General features: G+C 40.4%; 1 protein-coding gene and 1 long non-coding RNA gene across 2 annotated transcripts in view; one reads left to right on the forward strand and one right to left on the reverse strand.

Moving 5' to 3' along the window:
* Positions 1 to 19,671, forward strand: LOC133517230 (sterol regulatory element-binding protein 1). Its single transcript, XM_061850447.1, is given in 18 exon segments — positions 1 to 183; positions 268 to 939; positions 1,246 to 1,526; positions 2,039 to 2,269; positions 2,641 to 2,836; positions 3,770 to 3,957; positions 4,223 to 4,410; positions 5,342 to 5,578; positions 6,100 to 6,106; positions 6,108 to 6,287; positions 6,842 to 6,977; positions 9,798 to 9,948; positions 10,869 to 10,968; positions 12,104 to 12,181; positions 16,860 to 17,012; positions 17,140 to 17,275; positions 17,796 to 17,917; positions 19,409 to 19,671. Coding segments are annotated over 18 exon segments (3,219 nt in total). The 5' UTR covers positions 1 to 116; the 3' UTR covers positions 19,505 to 19,671.
* The window catches only part of LOC133517231 (uncharacterized), a 15,988-nt gene continuing 10,000 nt past the window's right edge, over positions 19,425 to 25,412 (reverse strand). The window contains exons 2-3 of the long non-coding RNA XR_009799342.1: positions 23,739 to 23,852; positions 19,425 to 19,505 (exon numbers count right to left, since the gene is read on the reverse strand). This is a non-coding gene — a long non-coding RNA (uncharacterized LOC133517231). The remainder of the gene's footprint in view (positions 19,506 to 23,738; positions 23,853 to 25,412) is intronic.

Raw genomic sequence — 25,412 nt, forward strand, 5'->3', positions numbered from 1 at the left:
GTCAAACAGAATCAGCAGATGTCAAGAATGTAAACATAGGTACGAGACGTGATAATTTGGGGATTTTAAATCAAAATAAATAACTATTTTGGATGGTGTGATAAACAATTACAACAATGGAACAAGATGATCCTTTTATGAACTCAGATGTCTTCAATGTCAACGATATTGCAGAGATCGAAGGTAGATAGTTATTAATAATAATTTGTTAGTATAATTTTTAATTTTCTGAATCTTCAACACTACTGACCAATTTGTTTATTTCAGATTTTCTGAGCAATTGCGATGAAGTTTTCATGAAAAAATTAGAAGAAGAGTTAGCACTTGGAGACAATGATACCGGTCTGTTAAGTATAGATACGAAAGTGAAGTCTGAAAATGCGCCACAACCTCAAGTGTCACCGTACTTTAACAATTACAGTGGCAATCCTTTAGTTTCTCAGAATGCGCACAAAGTTAAGTCTCAACAGGTACCACAAGTGAATCCTCTGCAGGTGACGCCTCAAGGGTCTCCACAGTTAAAGAGCAGTCCAGTTCGGGGAGTATATGATAGAGATGAAGGGTACAAGTTGCGTCATACGGAAGGTTTGCCGCTACCCGACGTTACACAGCAGACGCAGCCCCGGCCCGCTGCGCAACCGCCTATGATCGTCCAGCAAGTTGTCCAAAGTCCAGTTTACCTAAATCTAGCTCCTGGAACATTGCAACCCCTGTCTGACGGTAGAAGCTCTCTGTTACAACTTGATGGAATCACACACGTCCAACCACCTCAAAAAAATGTACCGCCTAATCAACCTTTATTAATAAAGAATAATACTAAAGGCATGACACCTGTAATAATAAAGAGTACAGATGCTAATTTCTCTCCAGTTATTTTTCAGTCAAATATAATTAATCCAGAGACACAGACGTTGATGTACACCACTGCACCATTACAAGGTTTGTCTTCAGTGAATATATGCTAAGTAAAGAAGACAATAATCATGAATTTTAACATCATATCTGAACATCCCACTGCTGATGTGTGTAGACCATGTACCATGGATAAAGGGAAAAATATGTAATCATGTTTAGTCTACTCAATTACAGCGATTGCTTTGCCTTTATTTACATGTAAATCTGTTTTTGAATTTATTTTCTTTTGTGGTGCAATAAAGTATATTTACTTACTTATATTGAAATATTTCTTACATTATTTTCTGTCTTAGTTATCTCTTACTATTCAAAACTATTTTTTTTTTTCAGGAACTACACAGAATGTTATAACAAACCCAAAAACCGGTCCAGATAACAGACCAATTCAGACATTTTTTACAACAAGCAACACTCCCACTCTCCTAACAACTGGTATTCCTGTAGTTTTGGAGGGGGATAAAATTGCACTCAGCCAAGCACCACACACCGGCCCTCCTAAAGTCAAGGAAGTGAAGAGGAGTGCTCATAATGCTATAGAGAGGCGTTACCGTACCAGCATCAATGATAGAATTGTGGAACTAAAAAATATGCTTGTTGGGGAAGAGGCTAAGGTAAATTACATGTTCTTGATTAACATCCTAAAAATGTTTATTGCTGTCATTAAAGGACAATTGCTTATCCTAGACAGTTTTATGTTGCTTCTGGTTCCAACATAAAATCAGCTCTTATGTGACATGACATATTGAAATGTCTAGCTAGACTTACTTAAAACTGACCAATAATTTGATTCACTGGCATTTTCTTGTACAACTTTGTGTGTGGTAGAGGTAGTGTTCTTGTTGACATGCTGTAGTATAGTTAGCCTGCATCACTCACGCCATCAGTCTCTGTTCCCAGCAGCGCTTCTCGTGACTCACTAGTAAGTTCCTTTTCAGCAGAGTGTTGCATGCTGGTCAACGGTTTTAAATTTTCTATTACTTAATTGTTGAGTAACTTCTTCTTCTACCTAGCAATATCCCGGCCTTTGCCAGGGTCCGCTTTCCTGCTTGCTTTCCTCCACTTTGCGCGATCCTGGGCGTGAGTAACTGAGCATTACTAAACTTAAATACAAATTAATTTACAGTTGAACAAATCGGCTATATTAAGAAAAACGATAGACTACATAAAGTACCTTCAGAATCAGAACAACAGGTTGAAGCAGGAGAACATGGCCCTGAAGTTGGCTTGCCACAGGTCGGGTGTCAAAGACCCCATACCGGAGGGGAACTACACACCTCCACACAGCGACATATCCTCGCCATATCATTCACCACATGGAATTGACAGTGATTCACCATCATCACCAGAGTATAAGGTAATTCATTTAAACCTTACTGGTAAGGTGTTTAGGCTAAATCTGAGTATTGAATAGTTCTTAAAATTTACTTTAAAATTGATTCAAAAGAGTTTTTAAGTTCATTGTGAGTGACTAGCCGGGTCCACAATGAGCGAGCATACGCGCGAGACAATTTCCTCACGCACAATACGGCCAGTGTAGGCATTTTCCTCGCCCGAGTGTGCTGCTGCTTTGGTGTTATTTTCAGTGTATGTACACAATGTACGCAAATTTCTGTGATCACACTTTTGGGAGTGAGGTTATTCTTAAATTCGATTAATTTCTAATATTAATATTGTACCTAATTTAGATAGATATGATATGGATTATTAAAAACTTGTAATTTACAGGTGGAAGAAAAGTACTCCAAAATTGTTATTGGCATGGGAGATCACTCTCGCTTGGCTCTTTGTGCTTTCATGGTGGGAATTATAGCGTTCAATCCCTTCAGTTCCTTCTTTGGAGGCTTAGTGTCCGAATCCTCAACCACTGCAGACTTTTCGAAGAGGATTGAGCAAAGGAAAATATTGTCTGAAGATGATATGAGTAAGTAAAAAAAAAAACGTACAAGTGTACAAGCTGAAAATGAAAAATGAAAAAATGTTTATTCTGTTTAAGAATTACTTAAGCTACCAGTTTTATTCAGTCATCAATTTACTCATCTGAACTTATTCTAAATTTTATTAAAACTATATACACAGGTCTACAGCCCATTTAAAGCTGTGAAAAAATCAAACTTCTAAGTTAACGTAAAAACAAGATACGGCCGTTTATGTCACAATAAATGTATATTTCCAAACTCAAGGGAATCAAAATTTATAGGGTACTTCGCGTTGACCTAGAACTATGAAATTTGACAAGTGATATCGTCTTACACTACAAGTACAGGACAAAAATCTGAAACTATAAAGTTGTAAAAAAAAAGTCGTACGGAACCCTCGGAGGGCGAGTCCGACTCGCACTTGGCCGGTTTTTTTTTTATAGAAATTCTAAGGATGACTAGTCACATACAATCAATGCTGTTCCGTTTGCGAGTTTTTGGGAAAGATTTGCTCTCATCTCGTTTCTTTCTTTTGCTTGTACCATTGTTAGGAATATTTGGTACACGAGCATGTTGTTATGATTAATGATGGAAAAGGGGAGAATAGGCCGGAAGGTACTCATCTTATTAATCCTTCTAATTACTTTTTTGTTAATAAGTTTCTATCCTGTTCTTGTGTGGGAACTGAGGAGTGGTGCTTCAAATCGGACGCGTAGTCTGAATAGATTATCTCTGCAAAATTTCGACCCTTTTCATCTCTGTGAAAATTTTGTTTCTTCCGTCAATAAGACGCGTTGTGGTATTTTAGCAGTCAATTCTTGCCTGTCAATAGTAGTTGCTCAAAGAAGTTAGACTTATTTAGTTATTCCCTTCCTTCTCATTCAACATTGATTTAATTTTCTTTTATTTTAACATTTAACTTGTAAAATTTGTTTTAGGCTACAGTGGTGTGTCTTGGAGTGCATGGATATTGAACATGTTCCTTATTTACTTTATAAACATCTTGATTCTTGGAGGGTGTCTCATAAAACTTCTCGTTTACGGCGACTCTGTACCGAAGTCTCAATCAAAGGAGGCTGGACTGTTCTACCAACACAAACGTCAAGCGGATAACTTTATTATGAAGGTATATTGTAGAACCTTTTATTTAACCTAGAACCTAGTTGCGAACAATCGTGCGCGTGATGCGAACTCATCAACCAATCGCGTTGTGGCGTTAGACTGCACGATTGGCTCGATTTCGAGTGCATGACACCGCTGGCCTCATTATAATTGCCCGTAAAGATATATGTCAATGGATATACCTACGAGATGATATTTCAGTTTGTATAAGTTCTTGGCGGCGAGTTGTGACTTATAGCCCGTTACAACAGAACAATATCACCTTTCAGAACGACCTCGCAAACGCTAGATTGGAGTTGCACCGCGCGCTGGCCTCGTGCGGCAGGAGCGTGCAGGCGGGCGGGCGGGGCCGCGCCAGCTACCCCGCGCTGGCCGCCGCCGTGCTGCGCCAGCTGCTGCAGCGCCTGCCCGGCGCCGGCCTGCTGGCGCGCCGCGCGGGCGACCTCTGGCAAGACAGGTGAGTACTTATGTTGGATGGAAAAATGCCTTTGAGAAGTATCACATCAAACTATTATTATAAGTACATATCTAGAATTAGGAAAACGTAGACAGTAGTCATTTGTTGACACAATTTCTAATAAATCGGATAGAACTAAAAAAAGTACAAAGGTGAATTAACCGTGACGTCAAATGTGCAGTTTTTATATAAATTCCATAGTGGCTAATTCTTTACAGTTCGAAAAAAGAAACTGATTAGAAAGTATGTAATTGACAGTGACAGTGCCCGCGTCGAGGCCGCAGCAGTAATGCCGCCACAGTTACGCAGCTGCAGTTGCTATCGGAACGTCACCGTTACTTTAAATTATATATTTTTTACGTGAGTTATAACAGGCTTCAAAGTATCACGTTTCGGGCGGAGCGTAATAACATTTTTGTTCAACTTTTAAGAACCCCACGCACCGAATAACCTATCAAATCACATAAGGAAATGAAACAATCATCAAGTTTGAGAAAAGCACTATCTGGCCGTAAAAAGGCTTGCCGCCCTTGCCGGCTTCGTATCACTCCGGCTATACCTACTCATCCGGCAAGCCCTTCTTTTCTGGCGTCTGCAGTATTGTACTATATATTGTGGATGATCCCCGCACCTAATTCAAAGGTGCACGTGGGGGTCGATTGCTGTGCGTATGACGCGTTTTTTTTTGTTAAGATCAATACAAATTTTAGTAACAAAACTTCCGTGAGACACACATATTGTTAAAACGTTCCGGCGCCGATCCATCAACGCAAGCTCCTGACGATATCGTCAATATAATATTCCTCGGTACGGAGTGAAACATGTAGAGCGTTTTCCACTCAAAATACGTGAAGTGACCCGTTTTATCATATTTAATATAACAATACAAATTGTTTGAACACCGCTTGATAGCATAAACGATTTTTCTCAGCCCAGCCAGAAGAGCCACGCAGCAATGGGCCGGCGAAGTGTCTAGCGTATCCCACCGGCTCGCGCAACTAGAAATGGTCTCCCGGCACGGCGGGCGCAGCGAGCGCGTACTGCTAGCCCTACAGGCCGTGAACTTAGCCGAGGTGGCGGGCAACCGGCGCCTGCTGGCCGACACCTACGTCACGGCCGCGCTCGTCTTCAAGGACCACATGCCGAGAATCGGCCACTGGCTGTGCGGGTGAGTTTAGAGAGACTAATTAGGCCCTGGTCTCCTGCTGGTGCAGGCCGTCAACCTGCACGAGGTGGCCGGAAACCGACGCCTGCTGGCCGTCACCTACGTGGCTGCGATCGTTTTCAAGGACTACGTGCCGAGGATCGGCCACTAGCTGTCTTCTTCTTTTTCCGACCTGGTCCCATTTCAAATTGGGGTCGGCTCTCCTAATCCTCCTTTTCCAGAGATATCGTTTCTGGGTCGTTGCTGCGTCTAAATTGTTATTGGAGAGGTATTTTTTAATAACTGACATCCATGTAGTAAGAGGTTTGCTACGAGGATTTGACTGTGTGGGTGAATATTAACAATGAGAGAGAAAGAGAGACAACAGTCATCGCCAAGCCGAGATAATCATGAGATTTATAGGTTTCGGTTTCCGCTTAACTCTGTATACAGCTTAGGGCGTCAAACAGAGACCAAAGCCTTATTTATTATTAAATCTTTTACAATAAATAACTGCCAAAAGTAACTAAAATGTTGTTTTTCAGATACTACCCTCCGCCTGTGCAAGTGCGTGTGCACGGACTCCTGCCTGTCGGTGCCGGTGCGGCTGCGCTGGGTGGGCACGGCGCGGGGGCAGCGGTTCCTGCGCTCGCGGCGCTGGAGCTACGAGCAGCAGAGCTGCCTGTTCAGCCGCACCACGGCCCGCGCGGACCCGCTCGCGCCCGCTATGAGAGTTAGTACAGAATACCTTCCCTTGCACAAGCGCGTGTGCACGGGCTCCTGACAGTTCGGCCGGCTGCGCTGACAGTTCTTGTACGTGTGACAGGGGCACGGTGCAGGCACACCATGATGAAATAAAATGATCGCTTAAAATTTGTTTTAGGCAAGAAATTTATGTACTTAATCTAAAATGACTTACCGTTGATGTAAAATCTCATCAATCCATTATATTTTTCTGTAATAGTTCTTACACCCTCTCACGACACAACTAGCCATAAAAAAAAAATATGGCATTACGCGGCAACTTCACTCTGCGCCGTTCGGCTCACGACTGGATTGCGTTGGTGAGCAAATGCGATTTAAACACTAACGAACTGGCCTACTTTGTAGTGCCCTTAGGGCCCGTCTTTGCGACGTAATATATATTTAAATAAATGCGATAGAGATAGGAACAGGCGGGTCAATGAACGTAATTCTTCGTGCTTAGCGTCTTACTTTACGATATCACACTCCGCCTATAAAGATTGAATTCTCACATAGCTGAATCTTTAAACGCACATGTTGTAGGCTTACCACCTCGAGCTGCTACAGAAGAGTCTCCAGATGCTGTTGGTCGCGGACGAGCGCAGCAACACACGAGACGTCTTAGACCTCGTCAAATTGATCACCGATGACGTCTCCACCGACGCGCCGCAGCACACAGGTAACTTACCATGTCGAACTGACAGAAGAGTCTCCAGATGCTGTTGGTCGCGGACGAGCGCAGCAACACACGAGACGTCTTGGACCTCGTCAAATTGATCACCGATGACGTCTCCACCGACGCGCCGCAACACACAGGTAACTTACCATGTCGAACTGACAGAAGAGTCTCCAGATGCTGTCGGTCCCGGACGAGCGCAGCAACACACGAGACGTCTTGGACCTCGTCAAATTGATCACCGATGACGTCTCCACCGACGCGCCGCAGCACACAGGTAACTTACCATGTCGAACTGACAGAAGAGTCTCCAGATGCTGTTGGTCCCGGACGAGCGCAGCAACGCGCGAGACGTCTTGGACCTCGTCAAATTGATCACCGATGACGTCTCCACCGACGCGCCGCAACACACAGGTAACTTACCATGTCGAACTGACAGAAGAGTCTCCAGATGCTTTCGGTCCCGGACGAGCGCAGCAACACGCGAGACGTCTTAGACCTCGTCAAATTGATCACCGATGACGTCTCCACCGACGCGCCGCAGCACACAGGTAACTTACCATGTCGAACTGACAGAAGAGTCTCCAGATGCTGTTGGTCGCGGACGAGCGCAGCAACACGCGAGACGTCTTAGACCTCGTCAAATTGATCACCGATGACGTCTCCACCGACGCGCCGCAGCACACAGGTAACTTACCATGTCGAACTGACAGAAGAGTCTCCAGATGCTGTCGGTCCCGGACGAGCGCAGCAACGCGCGAGACGTCTTAGACCTCGTCAAATTGATCACCGATGACGTCTCCACCGACGCGCCGCAGCACACAGGTAACTTACCATGTCGAACTGACAGAAGAGTCTCCAGATGCTGTCGGTCCCGGACGAGCGCAGCAACACGCGAGACGTCTTGGACCTCGTTAAATTGATCACAGATGACGTCTCCACCGACGCGCCACACACAGGTAACGTACCATTACCGAAGAATTGATTTTATAAGATGCCCAAAGTAATAGAAGAAAACGTGTCCTCGACTTACACATTTGATGAAGATACCTGGTACCCTACTATATCCTATAATTAATATAAACGCGAAAGTAACTGTCTGTTTTTCTGTTACCTTTTCACAATTAAATCGCTGAACCACTTTAGATTGAAGTAGTATGGAGATATTAACGCTATGGAAACTTAGCAAAAATACGACTCCAAATTATAACAGGGATGTTTACTGGTCATTACGGGGTCAAAGCAGTTTTGGCCAAGATGGGACACTGACATCACCGATTGTGGAATGTGTGGCGAAGAGGATCGAAGAGACAGTAAAACACCTACTGTGTCAATTTCACGTCCTCGCCAGACAAAGAATGAAGGACTTTGGAGGGTATCTGGAAGCAAATAAATTCACAATGCTACCTATGAGCTCCATCGTCCAGCATATGGGGATGGTCGAAAAAGCTCTTGAGTAGTTGACGGATCTTCCCTAAGGGGGTAATTGCACAAAAGATCCCTATGGGTCGAAGTGTTTCAAGGGCCCCCGAAAATCATAAGTATGGAGATATTGGAGATAGTTTGTGGACCGGGGAAGGACATAGGATACTTAGGATAGTTCCATCATGTTTCCAAACAAACGAAGTCGCGAGCAGAAGCTAGTACAATACAACCCGCCTGATACGTTAATACGAATTCCTGCATAATGCGCAATTTTATACTCATCCCTGTCATTTGTTTTCTAGCGTAGGTGGACCGTTGTATTTAATGTAGTAGTCGTTTTTTTTTCAAATTTGGGAATTTTTCTCTTTTTTCTACTTACGAGTAGAGACGCGAGCTACCTACTTCGATACTAATCGGAGAAAAAAGGACTCCAAATTTTTCATACGTTTTTCGATCTACTATTTCGTTTCCGTCATACAAAGTCTACGTAAAATGGAAATCTTTAGACACTTATCTTCTAATAGGATTGAAGGAGCTCGTGATTCTGAGTAGAAATAACATTAACATTTAAAAAAGTATAGCGAATATGTAACGTGGCTTTACTATATGTATTTATATTTCCGTGGAGCAGAATTTTGTTAAGAGTTGTCAACATTTTCATTTTGCTTAAGACCTTGTAGATTTATTTTGTGTTCTTACCTTACTCTCACTGAGCGTGAGCGAGATGGATGGGCGTGCTCGGGACCGCGGATATCATGTTTTTTAATTATAATTTGGTGTTTTAAGTTTAAAAAAAAGTAATCGCGCATTTTTAGAAGCAATTTTCATATTTTAAGAACCGGACATGTGCTAGTCGGATTCGCCCACCGAGGGTTCCGTACTTTTTAGTATTTGTTGTTATAGCGGCAACAGAAACAGAAAAATAAAAATCTTGTGTGAAAATTTCAACTGTCTAGCTATCACGGTTCATGAGATACAGCCTGGTGACAGACGGACGGACGGACGGACAGCGGAGTCTTAGTAATAGGGTCCCGTTTTACCCTTTAGGTACGGAACCCTAAAAAGTATGGAACCCGGTTTTTTTCTGCTACGAATGTAAAAAGGATTTGTACTTGTTACTATAATGGCACATACGAAAATTGTCAATAAACGTCAGTCAGCTATAAACCGGCTTTCAATTATCACATTGGCGACGAGGATGAGATCGAGTGAAAGTCAGAAAATAGGATTTGAATCGCTGAAGTCCCTAGAGAAAATCTTCAAGATTTATTAAATTATTAGCATCCGTATTGATATCTAAAAAAGCGGTACGATTTTTCAAAAACTCTGAACCTACGGCTCCTCAACCTCCCCCCGGGTTAATTTTTTTTCACTCCCAATACCTGTTCCATGTTCCAGGATGCTGGGACCCGGTAATGGAGTGGTGGGCGAACATAGTGGGCGTGGCCGCGACGTGGCTGCTGGCCGACACGGGCAGGGCGGCCGACATCGGCGACCGGCTCAACCTGCTGCCCGAGGCGCTGGCTCGCTGCGAGGATCCTTTGCCTGGGTAAGCTGAGATCAGGCCATTTCGTGGCATTGGCATTGTCTCGTGTTTTAAGAGGAAAGTGTTTCCACACGTAGTCCCCAATTCCCTCTCTGGATATTAAATAAATATTATAGGACATAATAACACACAGAAGAGCTGGTGGCCTAGCGGTAAGAACGTGCGACTTTCAATCCGAAGGTCGCGGGTTCAAACCCCGGCTCGTACCAATGAGTTTTTCGGAACCTATGAACGAAATATCATTTGATATTTACCAGTCCCTTTTCGGTGAAGGAAAACAAGGCAACCAGACTAATCCCAATTAGGCCTAAATTACCCTCTGGGTTGGAAGGTCAGATGGCAGTCGCTTTCGTAAAAACTAGTGCCAATTCTGGGGATTATTTGTCAAGCGGACCCCAGGCTCCCATGAGCGGTGGTACAAAATGCCGTGACAACACGATGAAGAAGAAGGACATAATCACACAATTTGTTTAACAAGGAAAGGTAACTAACTCCGGCTCCAATTTGATTTAATTTTGATATTTTTTTAATTTTGATATAGTCTAAAATAACAGATACGTATTTTTTAGCTGCTCAATCGAAACCTATTGGAAGAAATTGTCCTCCAAAATACTGAAAAGTGACTAAACCCTCTAACTTTTGTAGATAATTTTTTCAAGCAAATTATAGTTAATTACTAGCAAAACGTGACAAATTCGAATTTCAAAGTTTCTACGGTTTATCAAATTTAACAAAAATTAAATCACTCACCACACACCAGTGACACCATGAAACCCGATCGTCTACTGTTCTGCAATAAACTGATTCACAAGTGACTAAGAAGATTCGCGTGCACAATTAGATACCAACCGATGTTTATTAAACACCGCTTAGTTTATAGTTGTATAACTATCGTGTGTGTAAACTTTCGTCCATTGTCCTAGGGCTCTGCACATGGCGTATAAAAGCCGCCGTGGCCTACTCAGCTTGGTGCATTGCCGCGATGCAGCGTCATTGGAGAGAACCGCCGAGACCATACTTAAGGTAATTTTATATTATATCAAATATTCCGTATTTTAATAATTTTCATCACACTTGCTCGAAAAAAATCTTATTTCATGCAGGTGTGCTGAAGGATTAAGGCATATTTTGTTCCCGCGGGAGTTATGGATTGTGAAAAAAAGCTATAACTCGCTAGGGACTTATAGCTTTTTTCTTTAATTATGTCACTTATTCATACAAACCAAGTAGCATAAATGAGTTTTACTTTTATAATACTGACGTTTACTATTAAATATTTTTGTTTATGTTTAAAATTATTTAATTTGATTAATTTAACAGCCGCTTAAAATATTTTTCCATAATTTTCAATCGTGGCTGAATGCCGAAGAGGTCTGTGCCTTTGATGCCTCACCTGCCAAGAAGTTACAAAATGGCGGACGAATGTTTGATATGTCACCGTATTTAAGAATTATTTTGCTTAAAATTTAGTTTTTTCTTCGCAAGTGTGATGAAAAACATTGTGTGTAACTCCGGGGGTAAGAATATTGCAAACTCGGGTCTTTAATTCCCTCCAGCCTGCGGCTGTCGGGAATAACCACGCTCGTATCCATAGTTTCACTTACCCCCCCCTCGATGCACAATGTACTATTACAAGTGTTATTCATAATTATAGACAACTAGTGCAATCAGCTCTAAGTTTATAAACTTTTCAAGAACAGTCATTGCTATCATTGACCTCTATTTTTAGGGAAATGTTACCATTGCTGCCTTTATGTATATTGCGTGTTATGTACTTGTTCAGCAGTGGTGGAGCGTCTATAGAATTCGATTCCCACGGGCTCCCCTAATTTGAAGGAGTTGAGGTAATAATCCTCCGTCCGGCTTAAAATCGGGGAATATACGTGTAAAAAACGGAAAAAGTTCCCAATAAAATGACCTCCTCCCTTGAGAAGTCGCCTAAAATATGCCACTTTTACACCCCCTTCTCCCCTCCGTTTTTAGCTATTTTTTCTCTTTCTAAATTTAAGGTTTTAGTTTTAATCAGGTAAAGTTTTATAACAAAAGATAATTGCATATGTTCATTATGCTGACTATTGATTGAAATAAATAACTTACATTTAAACTAAAAAAAAAATGCTAAAATAGGTATGATAACATTAGGTACTGAATATTGCAGGTGTGCGACATCGCCGGAGCCCGACTAGCCGACTCGCTGGCCTACTACTGCTGCCGGAAACCCACTCAACTAATGCTGGTAAGATATTCCAAATGTAGGGGATGTCATGTAGAAACTGAATGCAAGAATGATATGGGTGCTCATGGAAGTCATTTCACACATTTTTGACCACATTTGCTTCTTATCGACTTCATTTTCCATATATGAAAAGTCACGTGATCATTTCCATTTATGTATTGTTTTTTTTCTTGCGATGATAAAACGATTGTCTTACTTGTTTAAATGTTATTAACCCTTTACCAGGCCAAGGGATATATTCCACCCACATCTTATATCGGTTACCGTAGTCAGGTTTTAACTCCAAACCACCTACAAAATATTTTGTCAATCCCTGAAAATATTATTTTATGATCTTCATTCAGAACACGCTTCTAAATTGCGTAATATATCTTCGGCAGCCGTTTAAATTCACTTGAACGCTAATTTCAGTAAACTACGGAGAAATTCGAACACTTTCCATAATTTATATGAAACAGAAGTACATAGGTCGAACAATTTTTTGATATTTTGTAGATTTTGAGTGTTGAAAGCTAATGTAATCGTAAACATTGCTAAATATTCATGCATTATTGTGTATGACCAGAATTAGGATGTGGGTTGACATTATCCCATGGCCTTATTAGAGTTTAACTGTGTGGGAGCTATTTTTCCCATGGCCCGGTAAATTGTCTTGTCATGTCATAAAAACTCACGTAAGTAAATAGTGATTGATATAATGTTTCGTAGGAAATTTGGAGTTAAACCTTGACTATTATAACCGATATAAGATGTGGGTGGAATATATCCCTTGGCCTGATCAAGAATATAATAAGACAAAATCTAGTATGACAGTTCATTACTTAGACAGGCGATGGGATAACCGTAACCCACATTTTTATTTCTGGTTTAAAGGAAGATCTCCGACTTTCATAAATACATTTTTTACAAGGCGTTCAATACGGTTGCAACAGCATATAAAGTACGTATTAAGACACGCTGGTTCTTCGGGGCCTGGTAAAGGGTTAAAGCAGCTACCGAACTGCCTTGATAAGTTAGCTTCGTATTGTGTTTACTTAAGGGTCCCCAACAAGCTCGGTTCTCCGTACAAACGTAGTTACGCTTTCATTTTTAAAGGACTAGCTAGATTGCTCTGAAACCTTGTACTTATAATAGGATAAGATACATCTAGGGCTGAAATTATAAAAACAAAGTTTGTGTACCTTCAGATACCAAGTTAAAAAAATATATCGAATTTAAGATTTTCATACAAAACTTGTTCTTGCTCTATTATGTTTGTTCTATAAAGTCTAGCAATATAAATAATTTCAGTCATATATATCTCATGTAATTGTATGTGCAAAGTTTCATTACAATTCAACACGTAATTTTAAAATTTATATGATAAGATGAAATTCGGCCGAGCTTGCCGGTGACTTTAAGTGTTATAATGGTTAGAACACAATCTCAAGTATTATATTTTTAGGTACTAAACTGCTTTTATTATTTTACATTATAAGTTGTTATTATTTATCAACGTCACATAAACCATAGCGGGTCATCGATGACTACCGCGGGGGTGCATTGTAGTTGCATTGCACTTGTCCCATCGTTTGTGCAATATCACTACAAGGCAACCCTCGCGGAAGTTACACTCGTCATTGAAGATTTTGGTGGAATCTGTTTCATTCATCTTTATTTGGTTGTTACGTTAAAAGTATGTGTTACAGATGTTATTCTGTTTAAATTCTAACTGTTTTGTTATTTATTAAATTATCGCTACTCGTCTACAAATATTATAAACACATTAAATATACGCTGCCGTATTTGGGTCGAAATTCTTTTCGTTGTTGTTTTGGAACACTGTAACGCTTGTATTTCTGTATTTTATCAAATAAATAAAAAAACGTGCTAGTGCATGTCTTTTAAGGTGTAGATGTAAATTAGAAAACTAAATTTCATCTCATACAAAAAGCTACACTTCCTCACATTTTTTGGAGACAAAAAACAGGACAACGAATAGAATTTTGACCCATTTTGTGTATTATTGACGGCTTAGTTTGTGAAATGGATAATTACTAATTTTAGCTTAAGACATTGAGTGCCGGCCGGGAACACGCTCGGCGAGCGCTCTGTTCGTAGTCGCTTTTAGCGTAGACGCTACGAAAACGTTGGCAGTGAATGCGTTAAAGAATTATCTGCAAAAATTTGACAAAGAGCTCTAACTAACATATGTACTGTGCATTAATGATGTTCATCTACTTTTTTTTCTCATACTCTCTTTCTTAGGTTACTTTCATCCATCCTCATTACTTTAAATTTTTATCACTCATCTTCATCTATTCTTCACTTTTTTGTTATCACACCACTGTTTCTAATTCTCTCTCAATGTCATAGACACAACGTACCTCTACAAATTCTACAGTGTCCTTATTTCCACTGCGTTCATTTAGCACTGTTGTCTCTTCTGTGCAGTAGACCAACACACATAACCTTTCTATGTAGAGATGGGTAGGGGTGAGTAAATACTGAGTATTTAGTCGGTATTTACTCAAAGCATACCATAAACACCCGTATTTACTTATTTAGGTGGGTAAAAACGATTTGCTAATAAAATGGTAAAAAATTGACTTAAAAACGAAATTGTTTTTTTTATTGAAGAATGTTAACGTGTATTAACAATATTGACATAATAAGAAGCATATAGGACGCGTTCATTCGAAAAAAAGGTAATCAGTGAGAGGCAATTTGTGATAATGCGTAATTAACAATTTTGTTTTAAATAAGTAGGTATTGACTTTAAAAATATGGGACTTAAGTTCTATCGATAAGTGCATGTCACAAAAGTGCGTGAGAGAACTCAAAAATGGCTCAACCGATCACGTTCAAAGTATATTTTATTAGGTCGACCTGTATGTAACTATGTAATGGAATCTAAGGTAACTAATTTAACCATCTTCCAAGGATCGTAGCGTCATGAAAATTGGCATCTGTATGTAGTTCTGATGACAATACAATAATATGGTACTGTCGAACTGATCTGATGATGGAGCCGGAAGATATGAACTGGAACTTCATAATGGAACATAGTATTATAGCTGTGTTTGGATTTGTTAGAAACGTCTTGTAATGAACTTTGACCACGATTAGGTTTCAAGATCTGATGATGAAGCCGGAAGATAGGCACTGGCATTCCATGATGGAATATCGTATCATAAGCGTATTTTCTAGTGTTTTTAAACTATTAATTTATTTAGTACTTTATTACTATTATAACTCCCGATATTTTTTCATATATTTTTTTTACTTTGGTTCGAAACTTATAGAGGGATAAAAATTATTTTAGAAACGGGTCTTTTCCAAAAGTATTCAATTTATACAATAAAGTTTTTAGAAATATTCAAGGTACGCTAACGCTACGCGGTACTGAAACGCTAAGGGCTGATTTAGACGGAACGCAATCTCGCATGCGATTTTAGTTACATTGCGGACTATTGAGGTTACAACCAACTCGTCCGTCCGATCAAATACCGCAATGTAATACAACTCGCAGGCGAGTTCTCGCACCGTGTAAATGAGCTCTAAAGGTGTACTCGTATTATTATATACAAGAAAGGGTCAAAACATAGCGACAACATAGCTAAAGTGACATTGATTGGATCAAAAGCGCGCAAGTAGTCCAGTAAAACTAGAATTGAGGCTTTTCCGCTATCCTGGGCAGTGAGGATGTCATCAACAACATCGATAAGGGCAATTTTTCTTTTTTTTTTTCTTTATCGAAATCCTGATTGATAGGAGGAAGGATATTATGTCCTTCAAGGTATTCTACTAGTTGCGTACACACTATTTTCCTTAATATTTTAGACATAAGAGGAGGAATACTTATAGGACGCAGATCTTTGAAATTAGTGGGTGAGACTTTAGGAATAGGTCTTATCACGGCACTTTTCCAGGCTTAAGGGAAAACGCCTGTCTTAATCGACTGGTTAACAACGTGCGTGGCAAGGTCATTAGTAACATGTCGAGGGATATGCAGTCATTTCCCTGGGCCTGGGTACTAATGGAGCGTATTATTTTATTGATAACAGTTTCTGTTAATGGCTGTAATTTAAAGGGTGCATTAACGTTCGAGCGTTCTTTGAATACAATGAGTTTTGAAGGTGCATATCGGTCAAACAAATTTTGCAAAAAACCGTTAAAAGTAATTATGGACTAATTAATATTGTCTGATAAAACATTTTCCCATTCAATATTACATCAGAATTAAAACTACCCTAGATCTATGTCCTTAATTGGACGGTAAACTAAACAGTTTGGGGGATTTTTAGCCTTAGTTATGTTAAATTTGCACGATATAATAGGAATGTGTTCTACTAAACTTCACGCGGCAGGAGGGCCGCGCGGGTCGCGTTCGGTTAAATTTATGCGACGAAACTGGCCGCGTAGCCAACGTGCAGATCGCTTACGCTCCGTAGCGATCGAAACGCAACTGTCACTGTCGCACTAATATGGAAGACGGATAGAGAGACACAAAGCGCTTCGTTGTCGAAGCGATAGCGATTGTCACCTTGGCTAGGCCGGCAGTAACGATATCGCTTTGAATTTGCGTGCCTCGCCGCTTCGCCTTTGCGTCAAGATTGCTCATCTAGGATGACACGCAGGTATTGTGTTATGCCTATATGATTTACTGATTTAATATAACCATGATCGAATGATACAGCTGATGCAAGTGCTATGCTGCGACTGGGTGCTGGAGGTGCGAGCCGGCGTGTGGGAGGCGACGGTGGCGGACGGCGAGCCAGCGCCGACCGCGCAGCTGCGCTCCTTCCAGCGCGACCTGCACTCGTTGCGCCGCCTCGAGCGCGACCTGCCCGTGAGTAATGTCTCTCTATCATCGTTAGCAGTATGTAGCAATATTATGAACTTGCACTAAACACTAATCAATGTGTTAACAGGCCCTTGAAAAAATCAAGACGTTTTATATATTTATTTGTTGGCAGTGGGTGTCCGGTCGCGTGTTCCTGCAGTCGGCCGTGTGCCGCATGATGGCGGGCGCGGCGCCGCGCCGCACGCAGCAGCTGCTGGACGGCAGCCTGCGGCCGCGCCTGCACCGCTCCTCCGTCATCTGCGGGAAAGGTACTCACTCTAGCAGCTCTCACACGACCCCGAAGAACTCGTTACGCGGCCTTACTCTTGCAGTCGGCGTGTTGACCCTACGGTCAACTCGCCGACCAGTGGCCGACATCATACGGCTACCCGTATGATGGCGGCCACTGTAAACCATTTGATTTTTTTACGATAAAGACAAAGCGTTTTTCTTCCATTTCATCGAAGATGACTCCATAGTAACATGGTGTTATCCACCGTTGCGTTTTTTTAAATAGTAACAAAAATTGAAATTCAATTGTAAGGAAAAATTTCAATATACATATATGTTTTAATGATAAGTTTTAAATAGACAATAAAAATATGCAAATTAAAAAGATGAATTATCCTAAACGATTGAAATAAATATAATCTGTTTTTCGAAATATAAACACAATAATGAAAATTCATTCCATGAACAATTCTATGGTGCCACGTAATGACATTTTGTAAGTACCATCGAGAGCATCGAATACGATCTCGGGCTACAACGAGTTGTTTCCGTCGGCAGAGCGCGCGCTGGAGGGCGGCGGCGGGTCGGGCGAGCGCGCGGTGGCGCTGTACATGGCGTGCCGCCACCTGCCGCCCGCCGTGCTGGCCGCGCCCGGCGAGCGCGCCGGCATGCTCGCGCAGGTAGGCACTAGACAGTTGCTCGACTCGGGACTCGCACGCTCTTGTGGCGGCACCGGAACTTCCATTGTACACCAGGGTCACGGAACGCACGCTCCGACCGGGCACCGACTAGTCCGACTACCATACATTGGTTATAGTAAAACAATAGTACATTACGATACAAGTGCGAAAAATAGGAAATTCAAAACGAGTGGCGATAAATTAAAACACGACCGAAGGGAGTGTTTTAAATCGACACGAGTTTTTATTTTTGGTTTATTTAATATTTTTATTGACGAGGATGTTTCGACAAATTCAAATAAATGTATACCTTATATTTATTAGTACACTCAAACTTATAAAGTTCATTAATTAATGGTGAAAAAATAACATTTTATACATTTGCGATTCATGTCAACATCACTAGTGGATTTTACAACGCGGACTGCCGGGCGCCGCTAGCAGTCGGCCGGCAGGCATACTAATTGTTTTGACAATTCCAATTTGATTAATATGTTTTTTTTCCTCGCAAGTGTGTTGAAAAACGTCGAATGAAACGCGTGTGCATTGGTCATTACACACATCGACTTTCCTATCGGATTTCTTATCTCGCAATATCGCCTCGTGTGTAATGACCAACGTGAAGTAGCACACTTTTATCAGAATGTACTATTTTATGGCGACGAGCGTGCGTTGCGAGGCCGAGGCACTGGTATGCAACCGCGCGTGATCATGCGCAGTTAAGAGTCACACGAACCCGCCGCCAAAAAGCCGGTCCCGTACAATCGAACTTACCTACGCTCTCATATTAAAACGACAGAAAAACTTCTACTCGCTCTAATTCCTTTGTATTACAATTTCTAGTTTCTCGCAGAAAGCTAGTATATTAGTCAAGTTCGTGTGGCTTTTAACGACAACTTAAGGCGACGTTAGGCGTTCTTGGCTTCCAAAGGGTTAAGAGTCCCCGGCAAGCTAGGCCGAATTTTACCTTCCCATACAAACAGAGTTTCGTTCTCATTTTAAAACTACGTATTGGATTGTAATGAAACTTTGCGTATACAATGACATCAGATATATCTAGTCCTGTAATTAGTTTACATAGCTCCACTTTATTCATCAAACGAAATAGAGCCAAAACCAGTTTTGTATGAAAAATTCGCTGTATTTTTTAACTATGGTATCGGAAGCTTCATAAACTAATTACAGGACTAGATATACCTTATCCTATTTTAAGTACAAAGTTTCAGAGCAATCTGGCTAGTCGTTTGATGCAAGCGTAGAGACGTTTGTATGGAGAACCGAGCTTGCTGGGGACCCTTAAAAGGGGCTTAAGTTCCTTAACTTGATGACAATGCATACGAGTATTTATTAAGTAGTATGTAGTTATGTAATAAATATTCAATTCAAATATTGCTAGGCGGGTACTCTTTTCACACGCTTTTTGCACGTGATAAAGTCCCGTTACTCCAGTTTTAGTTTAAATAATGAAATTTAATAAAGTAATTGACACAGGCCGCCGCTACGCTCCAGAAGATCGGCCACCGCTCCCGCCTGCCGCACTGCTACCATCTCATGAAGTCCGTCAGCACTCTGCCCTCTGCGCCTTGAACTATCGAATACGTAACTTTTTATTTAGCTTAAATTAACAGTTTTTATGTGTTGTGAATTAGAAGTCTATGAAAACTGATCAAGCTACGCTCGTAGCGAGTACACGTATATTTTTGAACCTAATTTATGGTTAGGTTTTTTTCAATAAAACTGTTATAAGCTTTAAATTTCATCTTTTTGTTACCTATTTAATAGAGTAGTATCAAATAAGAGCGTTGCTAGCATAGCTGTAAAGGCCTCTACCCGTTACACCGTATCATACCATGACCGTTTTGCGAACGTATCAGGCACGCAATGAAATGCGACACGAAATACTATGCCTACTAGAACGTGTCCACATTGTTTCATAAGTTTCATAACCATGCATACCGTGTTTATTGACGGTAGTAATAGTAACTAAAAAGGGGGAACAAGACGTGGACAATCTACGAAATCGACGCCACACTTACGTTCACGCCCGCGGCTTCGCGCCGTGATTTGCGCATGAGTGTGGAGTGGAGGCCTCTAAATAAAGATTGTCGCAGACGGCATTCCAATCGTTTATTATATTGTTCCAACTTCCGATAAATTAAAAAACCGGTCAAGAGTATGTCGGGTCATGCTCCGCCTCCGTATAGGTAGGGTTCCCTAGTTACCATTCTGTAACAATAGGTTGCCTTAGTAATCATGTACAGTCAAGGTATTAAATATAGACCCGGACAAACTGCCAAAAATATATACACACTACCTTAATGCATAGGTAATAAGGTCGTGTATACATATTTTTGGCACTTTTTTCGTGACGATATTTAATACCTTGACTGTACATTACAAGCAAAAGTACCTTCGCAGCGCATTGCTTTGTACGTCTTTTTACGAAGAAGGGAAGACTTTTTGCGATAACTCAACGGCTTATCCGATCACGCGTACCACGTTCGCTGTATTATTACACACTTTTATTTAGCTTCACAGCGTATCTTCTTTGTATACATCTACATATATATATCTTATACCTTTAAACGAGCAATTCTTGTATGTATATATATATATATATATATATATATATATATTTCTGTGATCTCGGAAACGGCTCTAACGATTTCGCTGAAATTTGGTATATGGGGGTTTTTGGGGGTATACAATCAATCTAAATTAGTCTATGTTTGGGAAAACGCGTGTTTTTGAATTTTCATGCGTGTTTCTTTCGACGCAGAATATGGTCGCTAATTTCGTGTTGCCGGCCACTGTCCGTCTGGTCCAGCGGGTTAAGACGCGGTCGGCTAGGAACGAGTGTTACGGGTTCGAATCTCGCCCGGTGACTAACTTTTGTTTTTTTTTTTATATGTTAAAGTTTATATATAATTTTTTAATTTTTATTGTTTTAGACAAGTTTAATTTAACTCTACTCTAATCTAGATCGATTGTTTACCTCCAAAAACCCCCATATACCAAATTTCAGCAAAATCGTTAGAGCCGTTTCCGAGATCCCGGAAATATAATAATAGGTACTGTACGGAAAGCGTACAAAATATTTAGCATAATCAGAAACCAGTAGATTGGATTTTTTCTACAAAAATACATTAATCCTAAAAGTTATGGTACGGCACGTCGCCTGTCCATTTTTGCAAGGAGTAATTGTAGCTTTCATGATCATTTTAGATTACTACTTGGTACTGAAACCCTTTGCATCAAGAACAGCTTTTGGCATCTTCGGGGCAGTGATGCAATCAACTTCGCGAGGAAAGAACTTGGAATGCGTTCCCACTCTTCCTTTAATTGTTCAAATCTTTCGTTGACATTTCTTGCATTTCTTGCACTCACACGACGACGACCTAGCTCCTTCCATAGGTTTTCTATAGGATTCAACTTCAAGTCCGGACTTTGGCTGGGCCATTCCAAAACCCTCTCAACGTTTTTTAAACCATTATTTAACAAGATTAGACGAATTTTTCGGGTCATTATCTTGTTGAAACATGAAAGCTCTACCGAAATTTTGGCGTACCCAGGGAAAAAAGACATCTTTTAATATTTCTTCATAAACTTCCTTCGTCATAATGCCGTTTATTCGATGTAAAGGACCAACTCCACTTGCACTGAAACAGCCCCACGCCGCCGTGTTTGACTGTAGGGAGCTGAAACTTGGGGTCATAGCGAGCATTGTCGGGACGTCGTACGTAGGTAATTCCATTTGTTCCGAACAGTAAACTACTAACTTGGATTCATCGCTCCAGATTACCTTTTCCCACATTTCCGCAGTCCAAGAAAGATGTTCTTTCGCATATTTTTTTCTAGCTGCTTGATTTTTCTTGGAAATCAGTGGTTTCTTTGCAGGACGACAAGCACGAAGTCCACCATGCATCAGGCGATTTCTTACAGTAGGTACGGACACAGAAACTGAATTTCCACACGATATTTCCCGCATAATGTCGTTCGCCGTGAGTCGTGGATTGTGTCTTGCTATCCGCAAAATGTTGCGGTCTACCAAACTTGATGTGCAGCGTGGGCGACCAGGTCTGTTGTGCCTTTTGACACCTCCGTGAGCTTTTTCCCGTTTCAAAACCTTCGATATAGTAGACTGACGATTGTGTGAAGCCATTTCTATAGCCATTTATTATTGCTTTTTGTATAGCTAAGCTACTGTTAAGTTTTTATTTCCACGAGGTCTCCCCATGACGGAACTGATATTTCTTACAAATATGATTATGAATTAGCACGATATTCCGTTTTTTATCGACTTAAATACTACTAGTGACGGACGCTAAATTCCAGAAAAATGAATTCAAATTGAATTTCGAAATATGTACCGGCCTCTTACGGACGCTAAATTCCAGAAAAAAAAAAATTCAAATTGAATTTCGAAATATGTACCTACCGGCCTGTTAAGAATAAATCAATATAACCTTTTTTGATTAGTTATCAACAAATTCAGTTCTTGGTTTCATCTAATTTGAAATATTTTACAGAAAAATCACAATATGATAGATTTTTTCCGCTACTGTAAGTTTACGCGATTAAGTCCCGTATTAATTTTAATATTATGAATGAAAATCGTGTTGGTTTAAATCAATAGTACCTGGGCGACCGAGCTTTGCTCGGTTATAACTATTTATTGTAATATGGTGGTGTATAGGTGATCATCTTAACTAAATTTTTTTACTAAATTAAACTTGTATAAAACAATAAAAATTAAATATAAACTTGAACATATAAAAAAAAAACAAAAGTTAGTCACCGGGCGAGATTCGAACCCGTAACACTCGTTTAGCAGTCCGCGTCTTAACCCGCTAGACCAGACGGACAGTGGCCAGCAACATGAAATTAGCGACCATATTCTGCGTCGAAAGAAAAACGCATGAAAACTCGAAAACACGCGTTTTCCCAAACATAAGACTAATCTAGATCGATTGTATACCCCCAAAAACCCCCATATACCAAATTTCAGCGAAATCGTTAGAGCCGTTTCAGAGATCACAGAAATATAATATATATACAAGAATTGCTCGTTTAAAGGTATAAGATATGTATCTGTCATTAATATCGAAGTGTTGTGAGTTAGACCAAGACAAGTTTCGCTTGTTCATTTATGAACCTCTCTAACGCTCTTATCTAAGCGCGAACTTGCAAGACTAAAGTGCCAATTACATCCAAACTTTATCAGGCCTGATATTAGGCCCGACGTCGTGCCCGAACAAGAGTATTTTTCCGTTTCACCAAATACCAGCACACAATGGTTAATAGGCAAAAATATTAAACATTGAACATTTTTGGAAATAGGGACCGTGCGCGTTGGAGGGTCTGCCATCTTGTGGTCTGAATCGGAACCATAAACATGCACATTTACACGTCAAGTGTTTTCTTGTGCATAGTAGGTTCTGCCATCTTGTGGGGTACATCGGAACAATAAACCTCACATTTACGCTTCGCGCCAAAAATCTGACAGCTCCTGTGCTGCCTCCTACAGTTCATGCACGCTCCCTATTAGAGTCAAAGTATTTTTTACATTTCGAATACTGTTAATGATGTGCTGATATTCCGTGAAACGGAAAAACGATTATCAGACCAACATCGGAACTGATGTCGGGCTCGATATCGGGAAGTGTGGATGTAATTGGCGCTTAAGCGCATACTGCGCATATCCGCCACAGATTCACTTCGTAAATATCCGCGACTAACACTAGTGTGGTTAAAACATGCTTAAAAGGACCTCTCGTGTGTTTTAATGCCTAATTATGTATGTAGTTGTAGAGTTACATACACTATTTTATCTGCACACACATTATAAACTTTCTATGATTTATTCATTAACCCAAATTATTGGCTGCAACAATGAGGCTTCGTTGCACTCTTGGCCGAAGTCGCGGATGGCGTCCTGAAATATCATAAGACATTTTAAACGAAACTTTTGCTATAATTACTTTAATACACCAATACAAATTCATATTATACTTAAATCTAATTAAAAGATAAACTGTACGTCAAATTGCGGTAAATGAAAACTTTTCTCATGCATGTCACGCATTCGTTTTTTTTTTAATTCAGAGACAAACTAATGCCGGGAGCCTATTTCGTAGCGCCAAAGCGCTTGTTAGTCCATTGAATAAAAAGTTCTAGAGTGCGTGAGTTAGTAACGTAAGATGTTTCTTCGGAAACATGTCAAGAGTCCCTAGGTAATAAACATACTAAAACCCCGGGACACTAGGAGGAGCCCCGGAGTGGGGGGAGGGGGGGAAAGGGTCCATTTTTTCATTTTTCGCTTAAATCTCAAAAACGGTACATGTTAGAGAAAAACTTTCAAGGAAAAGTTGAAAGGCCATAAAATTATCTACAAGTTGTACCTAAATCATTTTTTTCTATTTCCAGCCGTTTCTGAGTTACACGCAGTAAAAAATGATTTTGGCTCAAACAATTTCCCCATACTACATACCCATGTTTATCACATCAATCGATCAAAAAATATTTCTTTCTTCCAAAAAACTCAAATGTGCAACTTGTGACCGGTACTGATAGATTGCTCTTAATTAGGTCTATAATTGGTAAAATAAACACATTCCTCCATGGAAGCCTTTAGGAGGAATCGATTGTCAAAATATTATATTAGGGTAGTTTGAGTTACTGAACTTGATCTTTTTATTTTTTTCTTCCAAAAAACTCAAAAGTGCAACTTGTGACCGGTACAGATAGATTGCTCATAATTAGATCTATCATTGATAAAAATACCAGATTCCACCACGGAGGCGTTTACGGGGAATTGAATTTTATTAGGGTAGTTACGATACTTGAACTTTTTATTTTTTTTCTTCCAAAAAGCTCAAAAGTGCAACTTGTGACCGGTACTGATAGATTTCTCTTAATTAGTTCTATCATTGGTAAAAAAAACACATTCCTCCATGGAAGCCTTTAGGAGGATTCGATTGTCAAAATATTATATTAGGGTAGTTGACCTTTTTATTTTTTTTCTTCCAAAAAGCTCAAAAGTGCAACTTGTGACCGGTACCGATAGATTGCTCATAATTAGGTCTATCATTGATAAAAAAACCAGATTCCACCATGGAGGCGTTTAGGAGGAAAAACGGTCGTCTGCGGGCACTCTAAGTTGGTAAAATAAAAAGTTTTCGAATTTTTCACCTTTCATGGGATGTAGCTCGAAAACGGCTGGGAATAGAAAAAAATGATTTAGGTACAACTTGTAGATAATTTTATGGCCTTTCAACGTTTCCTTGAAAGTTTTTCTCTAACATGTACCGTTTTTGAGATTTAAGCGAAAAATGAAAAAATGGACCCTTTCCCCCCTCCCCCCACTCCGGGGCTCCTCCTAGTGTCCCGGGGTTTTAGTATGTTTATTACCTAGGGACTCTTGACATGTTTCCGAAGAAACATCTTACGTTACTAACTCACGCACTCTAGACCCCCCTTGGAGGGACTCATTCAA

This window comes from Cydia pomonella, chromosome 4, assembly GCF_033807575.1.
Source record: "Cydia pomonella isolate Wapato2018A chromosome 4, ilCydPomo1, whole genome shotgun sequence".
Lineage (NCBI taxonomy): Eukaryota > Metazoa > Arthropoda > Insecta > Lepidoptera > Tortricidae > Cydia > Cydia pomonella.